The 18399-nt window shown below is 38.2% G+C and overlaps 2 protein-coding genes across 4 annotated transcripts in view; one reads left to right on the forward strand and one right to left on the reverse strand.

Annotated features, from left to right (window-relative positions):
- Positions 1–12910, reverse strand: LOC140950414 (cyclic nucleotide-gated channel alpha-3-like). Its single transcript, XM_073399639.1, has 5 exons — positions 12626–12910; positions 8452–8736; positions 3825–4499; positions 2711–3064; positions 1–1910 (listed from the first exon to the last, which is right to left on the reverse strand). The coding sequence occupies exons 1-5, from the start codon at positions 12639–12641 to the stop codon at positions 1315–1317; spliced, it is 1926 nt and encodes a 641-aa protein (XP_073255740.1). The 5' UTR covers positions 12642–12910; the 3' UTR covers positions 1–1314.
- The window catches only part of LOC140950413 (uncharacterized), a 20872-nt gene continuing 14154 nt past the window's right edge, over positions 11682–18399 (forward strand). The window contains exons 1-2 of one of the 3 annotated variants that reach the window (XM_073399636.1): positions 11682–11873; positions 17941–18020. The gene's annotated coding sequence lies outside the window, so the exon portion shown is untranslated. Of the gene's footprint in view, positions 11874–13185; positions 13334–17802; positions 17831–17940; positions 18021–18399 lie in introns of those variants that run through there. The other 2 variants (XM_073399637.1, XM_073399638.1) reach the window with 2 other exon arrangements.

Consider the following 18399-nt stretch of genomic DNA (forward strand, 5'->3'; position numbering starts at 1 on the left):
TTCTACGATAATATGGCCTTTAAATAAGGACATTTAATTGATGTTAATTAAACCTCAATTCTGTACGTTCTGTTATTAACATCTCTATGCATGTTTAAGGTAACGAGTTTAAGGTGGCAAACAGCTGAAAATTCCTGCTTTTCAATTAAATTGCCATTCTACCACTTTTGAAGTTGTTTCTAATAAAGGCGAGTTTTATACCTATGAGTTGAAAACGACAGTGTTAATTCGATTAGTACATCACTGATCACAAGACAAGAAAGCAGGATTAAAACATTAAAAAATATTTCCGAAAAGTCGGCATTGTTAAGAAAGGCCACGACTAAATGTTGCATCATATTGGTAGCGGTCATTTCATCAATCTAAACAGTCTAAATCAGAATCAGAATATTTCCAAAAAGTAGGCATTGTCAAGTAAGGCCACGACTAAATGTCGCATCATATTGGCAGCGGCTCGTTTCATCAATCTAAACAGTCTATATCCGAATTTTCCGATCGAAAATTGCAGCTTGGGCTATCTGTGTCCAAGTAGGCAGTTCCTTTTGACAACAGCCTTCCATTTAGTCAGCCGAGTTTCAGATGAGCGCTTAAAAAAAGGCAGTTGGCGCTACTTCTTGGGTAGGCATCCGATTGGCGAACGAGAAAGCCAAGTCACTAAACATGTCAGAACCTAGCACGGTTATTGTTCGGTATTTTCTCAATTGCATCTTCATACCACTTCATTCTTGGTACTCTAACAATTCTTTGGTAAACTTTTATCCATAAGGATGACTGTAAAAAAAGGATCGTACCTGTGATAGCATTCAATCATGGGCATATCTATTAGTTACCGGGCTTGACTCTGTGCACAGCCAGTTTTTTGCGAAGAGTCAAATTCAATCGAGCGGGATTAAAACTGCACAAAGGCGTTATAAAAAATAACGTTGAACAGGAAGCGTAACGCCGACACATATGCATCAGTTTGAAAGTTTCCAAAGGCGAAAAAAATCACTCGAGCAATCATTTCCGGTCGACGACCATTTTTTGAATCACTTCAAATACTCTTAATTTTGCTTTTTAGTGCAAACATTACAAAGTTTTCATGCACTAATTGGTTCACCATTTACAGTAACCAGTCTGTTGCCTTAAGGTTTTTCATCCATGCTTGACAGACGTACATGAATAAATGTATCCAGGTGCTTCAAGGTGAATCATTCTTCCTCTAAACCTCACAGAATTGTGTGAACATCTTTTTTTCTTTCATAGCTTCTCTTGTGAAAGGCTGATTTAAGTATCAAAACATTCAAAACTTTCCTGTCAAGAACAGTACACCAGTTATCTTCTCTTCCAAACGAAATCAAAAGATCTTGAAGCAGGTCTAACGTTGTCTCCACGCCGCTCGCGTGAAAGATGCGACATGGAACACTCTAGGTCAGCTAGTCTGTCAGAAAACTCTTCCCTCTGCTTTTTCAATTCTGTTAAAAGGGTCTCCTTTTCTCTCTCGAGGGTGGCAATTTTCTCTTCCATCTTAGCAAAAGATCGGCTTTTTACTCTCGGTTCAGAGTCAGCGCAGTCTGTCTCAGTTCTGTTGTGCTTATTTGACAAAAGCACGCTCGTGCGTCTCTTGTCATTCTCGAGCCTTTGCTTAGCAATGCTCTCAATCTTTGTTTTGATCTCAGGATACTCGTCGAGCACTTCCATGAGATCATTCTTCGACAAGCAAAAAAGCTCTGAGTAACCTACGGAGCGGACCGAAGCGGTCCGACGATTTCCAGCGGCGCTCATGCACAAAACACTTATCTCTCCAAAGTAACTACCGGCCTCTAACACAGCATAGATTTTGGTGCCTGTTTCTGACACCACCTCCAACTTGCCCCTGTTCACGATGTACATCTCTCTGCCTACTTCGCCCTTCCTGCAGACGTAGTCACCTGTAAAAAAAAAATGCTATAGTTAACATATCGAACAAGTGAGGTAGTGTTTTATCTGACTGACAGAGACTGCTCACAGCAAAAAGGTAGGTTAAGAAAAACGAAACACAGCTTAACTTCTGATTTTCTTGAATAAATCCACTCACAAAACATTATGGTCAGCCTCCCTTGTTTGTTCCAGGTTATAATTACTATTCAATTTTGAGCAAGGTAGTATACACAATTAAAAACGGATACTGTCTTCAGAACGGGTTGCACTGAGACTAAATAGCACGGGCTCGTATTCACGGGGGACACGGCGAGGCTCCGCCCGAAAGGGATATCTCTTTTTAGGCTTTTCGTATATTTTGTGGTTCAACTTTATCCTTGGTTTAAATTTCATTTTCGTTTGTTTCAAACTCGTTATCATGTCATTATCATGCATTAACATACCCAAAAACATATGAAAACAAAATTTTAACCAAGGATAAAACAACATATAAAAGAGGGCAGTGATTTCGTGAGCTGAAGTATATGAAATGTTACGAACATTTGTGAATGACCGTCCCATTGCAGTCTTGCACGCTCACGTTCATTACAGCCAATGGCAGTTTACTTGCTGCATCATCATGACAAAACATCATACTCGTTGCTATTTATAAAGGTACTCAAACTTTCATCAATTTTTATTGATGCTTAGCCGAAAAATATTATAAGCAAGATTTCAAGAGATTGCCCAAGATTACCAAATACTTGCTACTATCTCAGTATTTAAGTGAAGCACTTCTCTTAAATTTTTCACGAGAAATTTTTTCATTTACCTGGTGAAAATAGTTGAGGACGAAGACGCAAGACCAGCTCGCTAAGAAACCCCGCCTCACAGTCCTGAAAGATAGCAACCTTCCTTAATGAATCTAAGTGCACGTGGATTGCCAACTCAGCTCGGAGTTTGTCTGGCAAAGAGTGCAGGAGCTCCTCTTCATCGGGATGTTTCTTGTTCATCCACAAATAATCGAACCACTTAATCACCCGCTGTTGTAGATGTTGAGGGATTTTGTGGAAACGCATGTAAGCTTTAATACCGTCCATCTTGTTTTGGAAGTCTACTTTACCGGCATTTTGATTGGTGATAATACTACCCACATTTCCTACAATAGTGGCAAAAAGAAGTACACCTGCAAAGAAGGGATGAAGTGGAACTCCGTCAATACGACTACTGTTGGTACCTCTCGACCACTGTTGGGTCAAGAAAATCTGCAACACTGTTGGGCCACGAAAATCTGAATTTTTGTTTGGTCAAGAAAATTTGGACCACTGTTGGGCCAAGAAAATCTGGATTACTGTTTGGCCGAGACAATCTGGACCACTATCGCAGCATGGTAATCTGGGCTACAGTTGGGCTATGAAAAATCTGGACCACTGTTGGGCAAAGATAATATAGATTACTGTAAGGCCAAGAAATCTGGACCACTGTTGGGCCAAGATAATCTGGACCAATATTGCACCATGGTAATGACAAGCATAATTGAATTCTGATTATCCATCTGCCTAAATCACATATGTCGCTCGAAAGTTCAATTGCACTGCACTTTTGACGGCTTTCAGAACCCTTCCAAAATCCGTACATTTCTGGACAAAACTGACGGAAGAGTATTATCTTGCATATTTTTGTGCGGAGAGAATTTTAAAGTTTGGTGGCAAATCCCTTGATAATGACCACAGAGAATAATACCTCTCAGGTAGAAAAAGCTGCGTGATTGGTTTATAGCTTGTGTTCTTTCGCATCCAATAAATAGTACCCAGCACAGTCCGCCCAGCTTCAGAAACGGACGCTTCGCACTTTGACCTTACCTTATCCTTGGTAGCAGATTTCCTTACCAAATTATTAGAAAGGCCCCTTCATTTTCCATGAGCAAAATAATATTTACAACTTACCTATCAGATAATCAAGCGTAACAATAATAAACTCCACGTTAGTGTGGGGTGGCGGCACTTCTCCAATTGTCGTCAACGTCAGAGTTGACCAATAAAAAGAGTATATGTATTTTCTTGTGAGTGACAGGTGTCTTTCAGTTAGGGTTCCGTTGATTCCTGGGTAAACCCATGTGTCGGTGCCAAACCCAATTTCGCGCGACACGATGAAGTAAATACATGCATTCCAGTGAATTAAAACAAGAATAAACTGCATTAAGGAAGCCAGTCTGAACAGATTCGGATAGCTGGTTCTGCTCTCTGTGCGATCAAGAAATCGCCAGAAACGATGATATTTTATCAGACGGTTCATGCGTATCGCGGGCTCGTGCTTTATGAAAATATACGCAATATCCAAAGGCACAATTGACGCGGCGTCTAAATAAAAGGCTGACGTGTGCAAGTAGTGCCGGCGCATTTTTTGAATGTCTCTTTGCATGATTCCGTCCTCCATGTATCCTGTTCTTGAGCTCACAAACACATCCGCGATATAGATCACATCGCAAAAATAGTCAATTACAATCCAGATAATCGCGTGTCGTTCCTGGATTTCAGGGAATGAGGTTCTTAATATAAGCGCCCATGAATTATACACAACAGCTATGGAGACTATTAGCAACCAGTAATAGAGCTTGTCACCTGCAAACAGAATATTAAGATAAGCCATAAATATCACAATTTATTCCACGCTATAACAAAACACAGAGATAGAAAGCTGTAAAATATTCTGCGGTATCTTACGGATTGTATTCAACGGCAGTTTTTTGGGATGCCCATTGAACGGACGGGAGAGTCAGGACTAAAAGGGTACACTACGCAAATATGGCTCTCTTCATGTTGTTTTAGGGAAAGGTATATTTATTTTGAATATTCATGATGAGTGGCAAGGGATTTTTTAGTTAAACAATGCTTTCTCGTGTTTTTTCGTGAACAGAATTACACGAAAGCTGAACCCACAATTGACCTGCTCCCAACGTCAGTGGCTCCATAGCTCAGTTGGTAGAGCATCGCACCGGTAATCGCGAGGTCACGGGTTCAAACCCCGTTGAAGTCCTGAATTTTTTTCAGCCTTCTTTACGTAATTGCATAAATTGCGTTCCCTGCGACGATCATTTCTTCATTTTCATTTCATATCCGCAGTTCATATGTGATTTATTTCACATATCATTAACACTCACTATAACGCGAGTTGTATATTTCGCCTTAGAGGATGAGGTATTGATATGCATGAGGAGGAACGACATTGTGACTGATTTCTGAAGATGTTGAGTTCATGTCACTGTCTCTACTGGTTCCGGTTTCGAAATTAAAAAAACGTGTAAACAGCCGACTTTATCGCTTCTTTAGGGACCTTAAGATATGAGGACGGGACAAGCCACGACGGCTACCGGAAGTAAATTTACACAATGAGGCCTGCGCACAAAAACTCCAAATTCGTGTTCTTGCCGTCCTGGTCTCGTCGAGGACGCCATTTAGCCTGTTTTGCCGTCATCTCGAAAACGTTAGTATTCTCGGCTTGTTTTTATCTACAATAAGACACAATCGATTCGCTTTTCAGATATGCTGACCCTGGTGTTTGATATTTAAAGACCATATTCTTCGCGATTTTTGTCGGAAATATTTCGAAATGAGGAAAAAAAGGCCATAATTTATGTCCATTGTTTGCTGTGTTTTGCAGTCGCGACCATGAATGTTCCTGAGTGCCCAGTGAAGAAAAGTGAATCAGTGTAAGTGAAGTTAAAAGAGATCCAGCTACAGTGGAGTGATAATCCGTAAAGTTTAGCGAAGGTTACTTTGACTTGTACCTCCTGACAGTCGGCCGGTGTTTACCTTTTGAAAAGCAATTTCATTTCAGTTGAAAAGCAATTTCATTTTTAACTACAGATTCCGCTTGAGTGTAGATTCTAATTGTTTTTAGGAACCCAATGGTGCGGAGTTCTCTTCACGACGAAATAATACGCCGGTAAATCATGTTTTCTGATCCCTTCACTGAAACAAAAAAGAGCACAGTTGCGAGAGGAAAGAAATGGGAAGAGGTCGCTGAAAACTTGAACCAAATTGTGAGAGAACTGAGAATCAAATTGAAAAAAGAAAAAAAAGCAAGTGGAATTGAAACCGACATAAGCAGCATTGAAGTGGCACCAGAGCAGTTAACTGTGTTGTTTCCGTATTCTTGTATTGCAAATAATGATAAAAAATAAATTCATATGGCAATTCCGGGTTCTTGGAGATTTCATCGTGTAGAAGAATAAATTCATCGTCGTCTATCACTCCGTCTAAGTAGCTCTCCAGAAGAAGGGTCCTAGCGTCTTTAAAGGTCGACACTATTTGTTCGTGAAATGTGAATATCGCCATTGCCTTCCCAAGTGAAAATTGCTTGCTCTTAAGTATTTTCTCTTTGGCGGACACGACGAGGCTCGACCTAGTCTTACTCGTCCAGCCCCGTTGCAGTCCTAGCCCCCCGTTCGCGTATCTTAAGGTCCCTTTCACTGCTATTAGAGAACGGATATTTCAATACTAACAAGTTGTTGAGAGGGCACATAGATTTCTGAACAGTTTTGTTAAAACTTGAAGGCAGAATAGAAGATCTTAATGGACCTTAAAAGCCAGTCTAAAAAACCAAAAATCGCTGTTAACTTGGATCTACCTTCAACTGAAGTTTGGGAGCTAATGGTAAGGTTTAGGACCAGGTTTTGGCTTCTTCTCGCCACCTGCGTTTGAATTGCAGTGGTTATGCTTGATAGTTTTTTGAGTAGAGGAAAAGTGAAAATTACAGACTGGCTAATGAGGCTCTAAGTCTGCAATGCGGCAAGACACTTCCTCGAACGTATAGGCTTGTGAGCAGTATTAGTCTTATTGCCAGTTTTCGCCTACGACAAAAAGGCCATTTTTCAAAAACTCGAGATAACTTTTCGTTCAAAGCCTTCAGACACCTTTTGCCTGGAAGAGGACTACTGTTCATTGACCCTGGAGCCCTCAGAGCCATTCTACGCTTTCTTAAACCGACTTCACGAATTCAAATAGACAGTGAGCGTATCTCTGAGAATTAAAAACAACTGGTCAAATCATAAATTCAGAAGGAGCCTTGTATAGCTGTAGTTATAAACAAACGGCCATTCTTAACCCTTGGGTTTGAACCATTTTGCACTGTTCGTTAAGTTACTTAAAAATTGACAAGAACATCACTTCGAATCGTAGAAACAACGTTTTCCAAGATCTAAAAGGTAAAAAACAACATGCCGATGAATTTTTCAAAGATCTCGTTCGGTACGGGTGAAATTGGAATGACATTTGAACACATCAAGAAAGACGGAGGACGAATTTGTCCAAGTACATCTTAATATGTCAAGCTAAAGAAGCGTTTTTATCCCGACAGTCGTCACATTGTAGGCGTGACAGTGGCAGCGTTATCTGCTAATGAAAGCGACTGGAAGAAAAACCCTTAAGAAGAAGAAGTGGCGTTAAATCATAATAAAGGTCTGTCGAAGGAAAAGTATATTTCTTTAATCAATTTAAGGTTTATTATCCAGTAATTCATTCATGCGAATTTTAAAGCTGTGTAAGAAACATATGTCTATTCTCGCAGCATGATTTATGACATAGACAACGTTCGCTCGTTCAGTTTATGGCAGAAATATAACATCCTATTTCCCTAACACCATTACTGATCATAACTGAGTGGCTTAAATTCATTTGAACACTAGGCGTTAAATGCCTTTTTGTGTCGAGGCAAAAAGAGAAAAAAACTGAAATTTGCAACGCAAATTTCATGACCCAAGCTTTGACTAATTTTAGTGACATTGAAAATGCGGTCGCAATTTCATTTGGTGGTGTAAAAACTACCCCTTTTACGCTAATAAAAAAACTGATATATTGTGGGAAAGATATTTTTACATCAGTTAAATTAAAAGCTCGGTCTTCATCACCTTGTCTCATTTCCGTCCTCAACTAGTAATTAATATCATTTCGAATACACAGAGAATATTTTATCAAGATTTAGGAGAGATAAACTAAAATAACTGCTGACGCGAAGAACGTCATGAAACCTTTTGGTCAGCAATTCAGTCAGTGTATGCTTTTCCCATTTTTGAAAAAAATGAAGTAAAAAGTATATATACATTTCAGATAAAATCGATATGAATCGGAAGCAGCAAGAGCGGTGTTTTTATTGTCAAAATGAGCCATCTTAACTACTTGTGCAAAAGATTCTGTAATTGTGACATACACATCGCAGTATAGTTCTTCGTGAAGCATTTTTGGAAGATTTTTTTTATATTATTCCCGGAAATTTGGCCGCGCTTAAAACGTTATTCAGTTTCACTCTCGAGCAATTTTTAATAATCAGGCAAGTATTGTAAGGAGCTACACTGATTTTGCCGTAAAATTAGATTACCGGCGACGCTAACCCAAGAACAAGAGGAAAAGCTTTATTTTTTTCTTGGGTATTTATTGAACCCCACGCGAGATGTCGGAATCTTTAAGATGGCTTTCAGCTTTTACCTCGGATTTTACTTCTCAGTAGCCTTTAAAGTACAATTTTCGAGGAATGAATGAAAGTAATAATAAAACATGATTATTTTAAATTACTCACCTCCTGGGTCAAAAAATCTTAGCCGTCCCACTTTTGTCTCACCGTCGGCAAGAAGCCCAACTGACGGTATCCTGACACGACTCAAAAAAGCCTTTTCTGCTTCACTATATCTTCTTCCTCCCTTATAGAAGTAGCGCAGAAGACGTTTATGGCGAATGTCCGCTTCTTCATCTTCGCTAAAGGTGTCCGTGTTAGCAGAGAAACGAACTTTTGACGTTCGGCTCGTACCTTCGTTCATTTTCGTCTCGAGGACAGGCGAAGTTTTTAGCTGAGTATCGTGCGAGTCTGAAAGAACAAATAGTAAATTAATCGCTAGAGTTGTCGTTATTTGGGAGCGTTAGTTCTTAAGCATCTTTGGCACCTAAACGAGGTATACTTACCTGCATATGTTAACTTCTAGGGCATCGTCGAAGGAGAATTTTTGCGGAAAATTTAAAGTGGCTAAAATCGAGCGTGAAGCTGTTTACAAGACAGGGAAATGCTGCCGGCGGAGACGAACAAATGACGGCGGAAGGCCCCTAAATAAAGGACAACCTTCAAAAACAACCTTTGGAAACTAACGACGTTGGAAACGGAACTCTGACAGTTGAATACTTAAAATGGGTCTCCTGTCTCTATTCACCATGAAATTCCTTTTTTGTTTAAGTGTATAATGAAAGGAAAACCTGGCATATTTGCCTGAATCGACAACAATAGAGCACTTAAGGCTGCCAATAATTAAAGATCGCTAAGTCTGCTTTTCTGTCCATTTAAACGGATTGCGAGCGAAAGAAATTAAAATCGTTCATGTCAGGCGCGCGCTCTGCTGCGCAGAAAAAATACACGCATCTCAAGAAACGTTTACCTCGGTCTTTCTAGAAGCCATCTCTTGATAAAAGTAACGAAGGTAAGACAACGTTTTTATCTCCTTGTAGATGATACATTGGCTGTCATTTTCGCAGGCAATATTTTGATGACATTTATACAGCATGCAGACACGATAAAACGTCTAAATGTTTGGATTACTTCTAAAGAAAGCCCCAATTCAAGAAAAAAAAAATTGAATCCGAGTCATAAACTGTTCCTGAACAACTTGCTGAGAAATTTTCATAAGATCATTATAAAAAGAAGTTACGGAATCGCACAGCTAAAATCGAACAAACAAACAAGAAACACAAAAAAGAAGGCCACTGAAAGATATTATAAAAGGCTCCTTTCCATTCAAGCCTGAAAGAATGGAAAATAGCTTAAATAATAGACATTGGGTGACTAAATAAATGCAGAAAATCGGTAAATGGGCTATAAACAATTTTGCGCATGCTCAAATGGCTAACAGCTGCTGAGGCCAATCAGTACGTTTCGTTCGCAAGTTCATTCCTAGCTTAGCGATGATATCAAGAGAAACTCATCTTTGTTCACTATGTTCACCTTAGTTAACCGTTTCACTTCTAATTGCAGTCAGAGTAAATTCACAAAAAAAAATCAAAATTCCTTACAATAAATATTACGTATGCAAAAGTTTTATCAAAGGGGTTTCATTTAAATTGTAATACCACAGGATTTTGTCCACTGATTCAAAAATAACGAAAACGAATCAACTAGTCATAACGTATAAACTCGGTCTAAGGGAGAAAGGGTCAACCCAAGCGTAATGTTGACGGTTGTATTTTGAATAATACAATTAATGACCGTTGATTAGAACGGCGATGAACGACCGAACAAGGGGGTCACTGATATTCGATTGAACTGAACAACTCTGAAGTACAAACCCCGCTACAAAACTTCTACTTTTTAGTCGCAATTGACCTGATGAATTCACCTTAGTAGCATTGGAATAATTCTCGATGAGTTCTTATTTTTCCAGCTCATTCTAGCGAAGTCCAGTGCGGCGCTGCAAAAGTCTTAAGGCAGGATCAAAACTAAATCCAAAACATTAGTTTCCCATTTCAAGCCGATATGTCACAAAAGATAAGATCCTAAAGAGTTCCAGCTTGAGAGGAAAATGTTTCTCGTGTTTATGCCCAATATAGTGGATCAAATGTTGAATCCAAAATTCGAATAATCCAAATTAGTAATGTTTACCAATTTCTACTCAGATGGAAATTTTCGCGGGGGATTAATTTTCGAAAACCTACGATTACTTACAACTTTCGGGAAAATTAACCCCCAGCAAAAGAATAATAAAATGCATTTAAGGTATTATTTTTATCACTGAAATCTTAAAAAAAAGAAAGAAAGGAAAACATCTCCAGGCTACTATTTGCGCGGTTTTTTTTGTGCAGTTCCCCGGGCTTTATATTCTGGTGTACGTTTTCGGTGAAGGAACTTATAGTTCAAAGTAAAATTAAACAACCAGTTTTTTTGCTAGAATATAAATTGGTCTGTTGAGAGTAACCTTGAAGAATCAGGATATTCTCCGAAAAAGGTGATTAACCATTGAGAGAGAAAATTCGTTTTTCCCAATAATCCGTAATCTTCTATAGAAAAGGCAAACAGATAAGAGTATGAAGGTATATTTTTTTAATATAATAAAATCTTATGCCTGTGAATTATTCATACATTAGCTTCTGGTTTACAGAGGTAGCGAGTTTGCTTACTAAAAATCTACTTAAATGATTCGTAACCATGCACTGCTAGAGCAAATAGATACTACACCGATGAGACACGTTGGCGTCTTCAAGAAATTTAAAACGAGGTTTACGCGCTATGAATTAAGTCGGGTTTAAACTAAAATTAATTTTCCTTTTAAGAAATTTAGAGGGTCCAAAACAATAAAATTAACATACCAGGGTATCCTGAGCTGAGTTATGGCTTGTATTTTGTTGACATATAATTTGGACGTAATGGTCCTGGAGTTAGAAACGAATTGCATCTTTCGTTTTCCACATTTAAGTTCAAGCTTGGTATTTACCCCTAAAATAGCCAGTTCTAGTTCAAAACACAATCTCAAAATGTTTTCGCTGACATGGCGACCAATTCAAACACGACAAGCCCGGCTCCTCACACAGAGGTGTTGCACAATAACCTTCTTAAGATGACGCGTCATATCATTTCTAACAGCCTAAGTCAATCAATGTGTTGTGATTGGACAAAGGTCGTGCAGCTTCAGATGAAAGGGGGGGCTGGTGGTGCCGACATTTACCATCCTATTAAAGTTTACATATAAGACTTCTGCATTAAAAATTCATGAGTTTGCGCGATTGTTTTGATAAAAGAACTATCATTTAAGCGCTGGAAGTAATAAGAAACTCGCCAAGCGACAGATAAATTGTACAGGCGATGAAGCAACAATTTAATTACGTGCGTTTTGAAAAAGAGCGTCAAGCTAAGTTTCTTGATTGTTGCTTTGCGTATTGAGGAATCGGAAGACGTTTTTTTTTAAAAAAAGACGACAAAAATTCGCATTGAATTCAAACAGTGACTTAATCCATTTCAATCAAAAGGTAAGAATAATTATATTCAAAACTGCGTTCTAAGTGGGGGAGGTCAGACTAGCCATTGCAATAACAATGATAGGTTTCTTTGAAACTGAATTAATGCAGCATGAATACTGAACTATGTTCTAATATCATTTTTTTAAAAATGTTCCTAAAACAGCAAAAGCTTTCTGAATACAGAAAAAACCCAAAGAATTAGACTTAAAAAAAACCCAGTGGTCATACTGCTGGGAGCAAGATTTCTCCAACGAAAACAGCCAGAAATAGTCCGTAAATTGAGTCAAAATATTGGCTAATACTCTTTCACATTAATCGTTTTTTCCTTTAAGGGTCAACACAAAGGATAGTTGACAACAATCTTTCGAGGAAGCTGTAACCTAACATGAAAGCAATTAACAAAAACCCCAGGGAAACGGTTATTTTCCATTTTAGTTCATTCCCTCCAATAAGTGAACTTTCTAATGGCCGAGAGTCTTGATGATTACAGCTATATTTCCGAGGAAAGAAATTTGCGTCATCACAGGAATATCGCCGGAGGGTCTGTATGTCTATTAAGTACCTTGTACGGATGTTTTAAAATTGAGTATCGAACATATATGATACAACGCTGATTTTATTTTTGTCATTTTCATTTGACGATACGAGAACTTCTGCCGCAAGACCAGCGGAAATTACATTTTTATCAGATTCACTAAAAGGGATTGTAACATGAAAAAGCTCTCATTTTAGTTTAGCAAAAAGATAAGACACGGGCTCACCTTTAGCAGATTCCATGGCCTGATGCGCGCGACGAGAGAAAAATGAAATTTCGGAGCGCACGTTTCACTGCAGTCGTTAATTTCTAATCCTATCCGCGTTTCCTGCTAAGTTGAGGACTCTTGAAAAACTAATCCGAGCAAATATTCGGCAGCTTTGGCATGGCAGCCGCATCTAATTGACTTGATAAATTGCGGGCTGAGTTCACATTTAAACAAAGGTGATTTTCCGTCAGCGCACCCCACAATTCACTCCATGACAAATCTTTCCGAGGGTGTCATGCTACTCCGGCCTAAATACACCAGGATGGGGATTTATATTTGACTCGAAGCCAAAATAAATGCGCATTACAAAGCAATATCCGGCATCTAGTCGAATTTACTTGCTTTTAAACCTTCTATTTGCTTTATGAAATGGAAACATTTACATTTAATTGGGAAGGCCCACCAGTGCACGCACTTTTAATAAGGTGCAAGCTACGTACATGACAGGTGACTTCGTTTCAAAAATAAAGAACAAAAAATCTTCGACAAACACAAAAAGACGACCGCTTTCAGGTCAACCCGACAAGGAAATGATCTCTGACACAGCGTCGATCAAAAAAGAAATGTTCAAAAGATTCCTGACAATGCTCTGCTGCTATATTACAACCGTCAGGTATAATCCGGCACCAACATGATTGTGAAAGAGAAGTGTTGGAATACTAAGAGGTCAGTTTATTTTCTTCTCTCAACCCTTCCACTTCTGACATTGTTATGGTGAGATAATTTGTCACTCTAACTTTTAAATTTGCGCACGAAATCTTGTGGTGTTATCATTTACATGAAATTTCTTCAGCAGTACTTTCACATGGCACTATTTATTTAGTATGTAGTTCTAACTTTTGAGTCTGTGGATGAAATCCTATGGTGTTACCATTCAAATGAAACCTCTTCAACAGTACTTTCACATGGCACTATTTATTTAGTATGTAGCTCTAACTTTTGAGTTTGTGGATGGAATCCTATGGTGTTGCCATTCAAACGAAACCTCTTCAGTAGTACTTTCACATGGCACTATTTATTTAGTATTTAGTTCTAACTTTTGAGACTGTTACAGAATCCTATGGTGTTACCATTCAAATGAAAGCTCTTTGGAAGACCTTTTGCATGGTGCTATTTATTTTTCTGGTTTTTTTAAAAAGACATTTTAATAATTTTGTGAACCTTTTCTTTTGCCACAATTAGGAGTAATGGGTTAAGATACAGTTTATTTCAATACCCTGATCAGTTTAACGTCCTTGACACGCGGCCCGAGGGTGAAAAGCGGGTCAGTTGGCCATCTTTGTTTCCTAGGTGAAGTACATAAGTAATTTCTTACAGTAATTAGGATTGTTTGGCTTTGCAACAATATTGCTTTTTGCCACTTCTTATATTTTGTTTACTCTATACGACAATCGCATATACGCGTTTCTGTGACCTTCCAATTAAGTTCCTCGCGTCGATCATATCGGATATATTTGATACCGATACGTTACGTGACCTTGAGATTAGCATACGTCGAGTTAAATTGTATTTCAACGACGACACGGACGCGTTTACATCAACAGGCAAATTCTCTACACTACTGTTCATGCATTTCTCATACTGTAACTGAGAAGAATTTGTTTGAAAATCAAGACATTTGGCACTTTGGTGAGCATTTCTTTGATATTAATCGCTTTTAAAAGATATTATTATTATTAAGCTTCTAATGATGATGACGATGATTATAATTATTCTTACTGACAAGTAATTATTAAATTAATGTAAGTATCTTAACTTAACCAGCGCATACGAAGGCACAGGGATCCCATGATCGGATTGCATGAAATGATAACAAGCAATGATTGGACAGACGAGGTTTAGCAAAATATCGTGATTTTTCAGTAGCAAGCAGATTATTTGGTTACTGACTGCTTGATCCTCAGGCACGTACTATTTATGCACCAATCTTCAGTTGACACAAGACGCTACTGAAGCGTAAACTTGTGCTTTATCTACATAGACAAATTGTGATGAGCTTATCAAAACAAAGAACGTTTTTCACCAGAAGCCTTAGTCCCAGTTCAAACGTCGATCTTTTCATGTACCGAACCTAATCCCTTCAATTAAGTACATGAAAAGATCGACGTTTGAATCAATTAAGTTGGACATATCTAATTCGGCTCGACCCATGATTTAAGATCGAGTGGCCCCCTGTGGGAATTTCGACAGTGGAGCGACTTCTCATGTGCCGAACCTAATGCATAAATTACTAATATTTTCACTTGTAAGCGTTTTAGACCATTAAACATCGTGAAAATGAATTGAGTCCGACTAATTAAGTTCGATGCATAAAAAGATGGACGTTTGAACTGGGCCTTAGCGATAATATACTAGCATGAACACTTCAAATATTCTGACCTTATGCATTCATCAGTTCATTCATTATTGCGGCAAACCGAAGCAAAAACAATAGGAATTTATGAGCCTGTCGTCACTCCGCGGTACATGTAGAAAGCCCATTAGAGTTCGAGTGCTGGTTTTTGGCTAAATGACGAGAAATCTTCCTCGATATTACACATCCCCGATTCCACAAGAAAAACAAAAAATGACGTCATGACCAGACTATGGATTGTGTGAAGGATAGGAAAGATTTTTCGCAGATATTTCAAAAAGCAACGTCCGTACTAGGAGAACAGTAAACAGTTTGATTATTGCGAGGTGTATCTAACACTCGCCAGCATCAAAAATTTAAACCCTGAGTATCATTGATATAACACTTCTTTTCATGCTTCTAAGAGAGACGCTTATTCGATACTGGGAGCTTATTGCTTTTCCTCGCTAAAGGATGGGCGCTTATTCGAGGTGGGCGCTAATTCGAAGTTGGGCGCTTAATCGAATAAATACGGTGAATAAATAGTTGATAAAAGAGATGACAAGGAACGGCCTTGGAGGCTCGTCTGTATTGTCGCAATTTTTGTAACAACTCCATCACACTTTGTAACACCTGTCGCAATTCGTAATAAACCACGTCGCAGTTTGTAATAAATAAGTTGTCGAAATTTGAAATAACTGTCCATCCGTGTCGCCCTCTGTAATAAAAATCTGTCGCAATTTATAATAACTGTCTATAAGACTTTGTAATAAACTAAGCTGTCGCAATTTGTAATAACTGTCCATAAGACTTTGTAATAAACTAAGCTGTCGCAATTTGTAATAACTCCAACGCACTTTGTACATGTAATAAACTTTTGAGAGCGGTTCCCTCTCTTGTGAGCTATGTATCTCGTTTGTATCTAAGTATTTTAATTCATTTCGTGTTATTTAAATTCCTAGTTAGTTATTTAGGGGGTCAATACCCCTTTCTTGCTTTCTATCCATTGGCGTTAATTCCCTTTTTTTATTTTTGCTTTTATGGGTTGTAATAAAGTTGTTGTTGAGATCATCTGAATGGATAAATTTAGGTTTCTGGGAAACTGCCCACCTTCCCCTCCCCTAAGCCAACATTATCACTTACTTCTCACCTAATGCAAAATGTTGGCTTAGGGGAGGGGTAAGTGGGCAGTTTCCAGAAACCTAAATTGGGTCAAATGAACAAGTCGAAACTGTTCTTGTACCTTCGGAAGGGATAATTGTCGGTCATTACAAGAAGCACAAGTTTTTCAACGACATGATAATTTCGAGCATAATATCATGAGTGATGCCTGAAAGTATAATGTTCGATTTTAGCAGCATAATCTGACAGACCCTATGTCTGATCTTCTAAGTTGTCTATGTATTACTTTGACTTAGCTCCAGTGTTGTTCCAGTTTAAATAAAACCCTTCAAAACCACGAATAAAAAAGAAACTAAACATTCTGATTCCTTCTTAAACAGCTATGTATACGACTTATCCTAGGTGACTTGTAATAACGTAGGTTCTTTAAACGCAGATGCTTACTACATTTAGTAAACAAAGCACGCGCAATTCGCGAGAATTATACATAAGCCTAGGATATAATTGTCACACCAAGGTTTTGAGTTGACAACTTCCCTGACGTGGTACTATAAGAGATAAACAGTTGGGAGTATTTGACAATCGGCAGTGACACCTAACAACCAGCTCCCCAGTATGATGAATTAAATAGTTCAAAACATAACAAACTATACTCACACAGGAATTGACTATCTTTACAAGGCGTAAATTATATAGCTGATTTAAAGCTTCCAAAGCAGTCTTGCAAAGGTGTGTTTGTATTTTCATCGATTAATCGACAAATTGAAACAGCTTTGCATCAAGCGAATTTATGCAATGTTCCATAAATGAAGGTAACACCAGATCTGACCCTATCAACAACAATATTTGATAGAAAAATACGATAACACAGAGACTCACCTTACATTTTAAAATCACCTGTTTTCCTATCAAATACCAGTTTCCTTCGTCGAGGACTGAGTGAACACTTGAACCAGACACATTAATCATATCATTTTCTTTCTCTGCACCTGCAGTGGTTATTAATAAAAAGCGTAGGAAAAACAGCGAGATATATAAGCTTCTTCCTTAATTTTGCTCTTGCTCATTTAACAATTTTGTATCCGTAGGGTGTCGAATGTGGTGTAAAATAAACGAGTTGTTTTTTTCAAAATATTCGCTGCATTGTCTGTCGAGTATCGAATTGAAATTGCTTTTTGTATGCTTTATTGGCGACACGCGCTCTTCGTGTGAGACAAATATAGATCACTTGGTTACCGTAGATGCAGTGGAAATATGCATGGTCAAATTAACTTTCTTACAGATTAAGTGTGCCTCTGCACAGCGCTTTCAAGTTAATTCGTGGAGCATGACAAGCTAAGATGAAACATGAACTGTGCTTTTAATTTACAAGAGTCCAACATATTATTAGGATCTTTTATGCACATGAAAGCATAAATTAATGCTTTTTTGATTGTTGAAAACCAAATTTCTAGGACAAAGGTAGGTAGTTTAGATTTTCTTCGCCACGACGTTAGTTTCAATTAAAAAAACGGTGAATTTATCAAAAAATATTCCCTTAATATTTTTCAAGCTTCCATAACAAAACAACGCTATATTGAAAGGTCAACGAATGCTAACTTAACAATGGCACTTCTCTTCGGACTTTTGTTTTATCATAACAACCGGTTTTAAAAGATAAACAATATCATTGAATGAACCAAGGCTGCTTACAAACACTTGCGTTATAGGTACTATAAGATTTAAAAACATAAAGCGAAATATTAATTTAGCAGAATCGGAATCAGTTTGTGGACAAAAGACGCCAAATAACACCTGTAATTTCATATTTCTTCCGCAGGGAAAATATCGGAAATGCTACATGCTGAGAAGATAACACCACCGTGCTGACCGATTTCAAATGTACAAGTAGATGAAAAGGTAAAAGATGAAATTGAGTAGAAATTATTAACCAGAAGGTAGGTCGATATGGACAGGTCTTCACCATGGAACCTTCTCCACGACATTAGAGTTGGCCTCATCAACAAACAATTTCAAGTGTGGCTACTGCCATCTTTTCAAATCACCGTCGCCTCTAGACACGGAATACACGAAGGATAGAAAAGCCTAGGCTAGCCTTAGTAAAGATATATGGTCGAAGCAGTTTTAGCTTTTCAACATTCTAGATCAATTTTCAACAGATATCGCCAGACGGTTTTTTTCTCATAATTAATGGCCAGACAAGAGACGCTAACGAACAAGTGAACAGACAATTTATGACGCCTCTCCATGTTACTCAATCTTTTCCCCCACCCGCCAT

Source organism: Porites lutea, chromosome 10 (assembly GCF_958299795.1).
Source record: "Porites lutea chromosome 10, jaPorLute2.1, whole genome shotgun sequence".
In the NCBI taxonomy this organism is placed as follows: Eukaryota; Metazoa; Cnidaria; class Anthozoa; order Scleractinia; family Poritidae; genus Porites; species Porites lutea.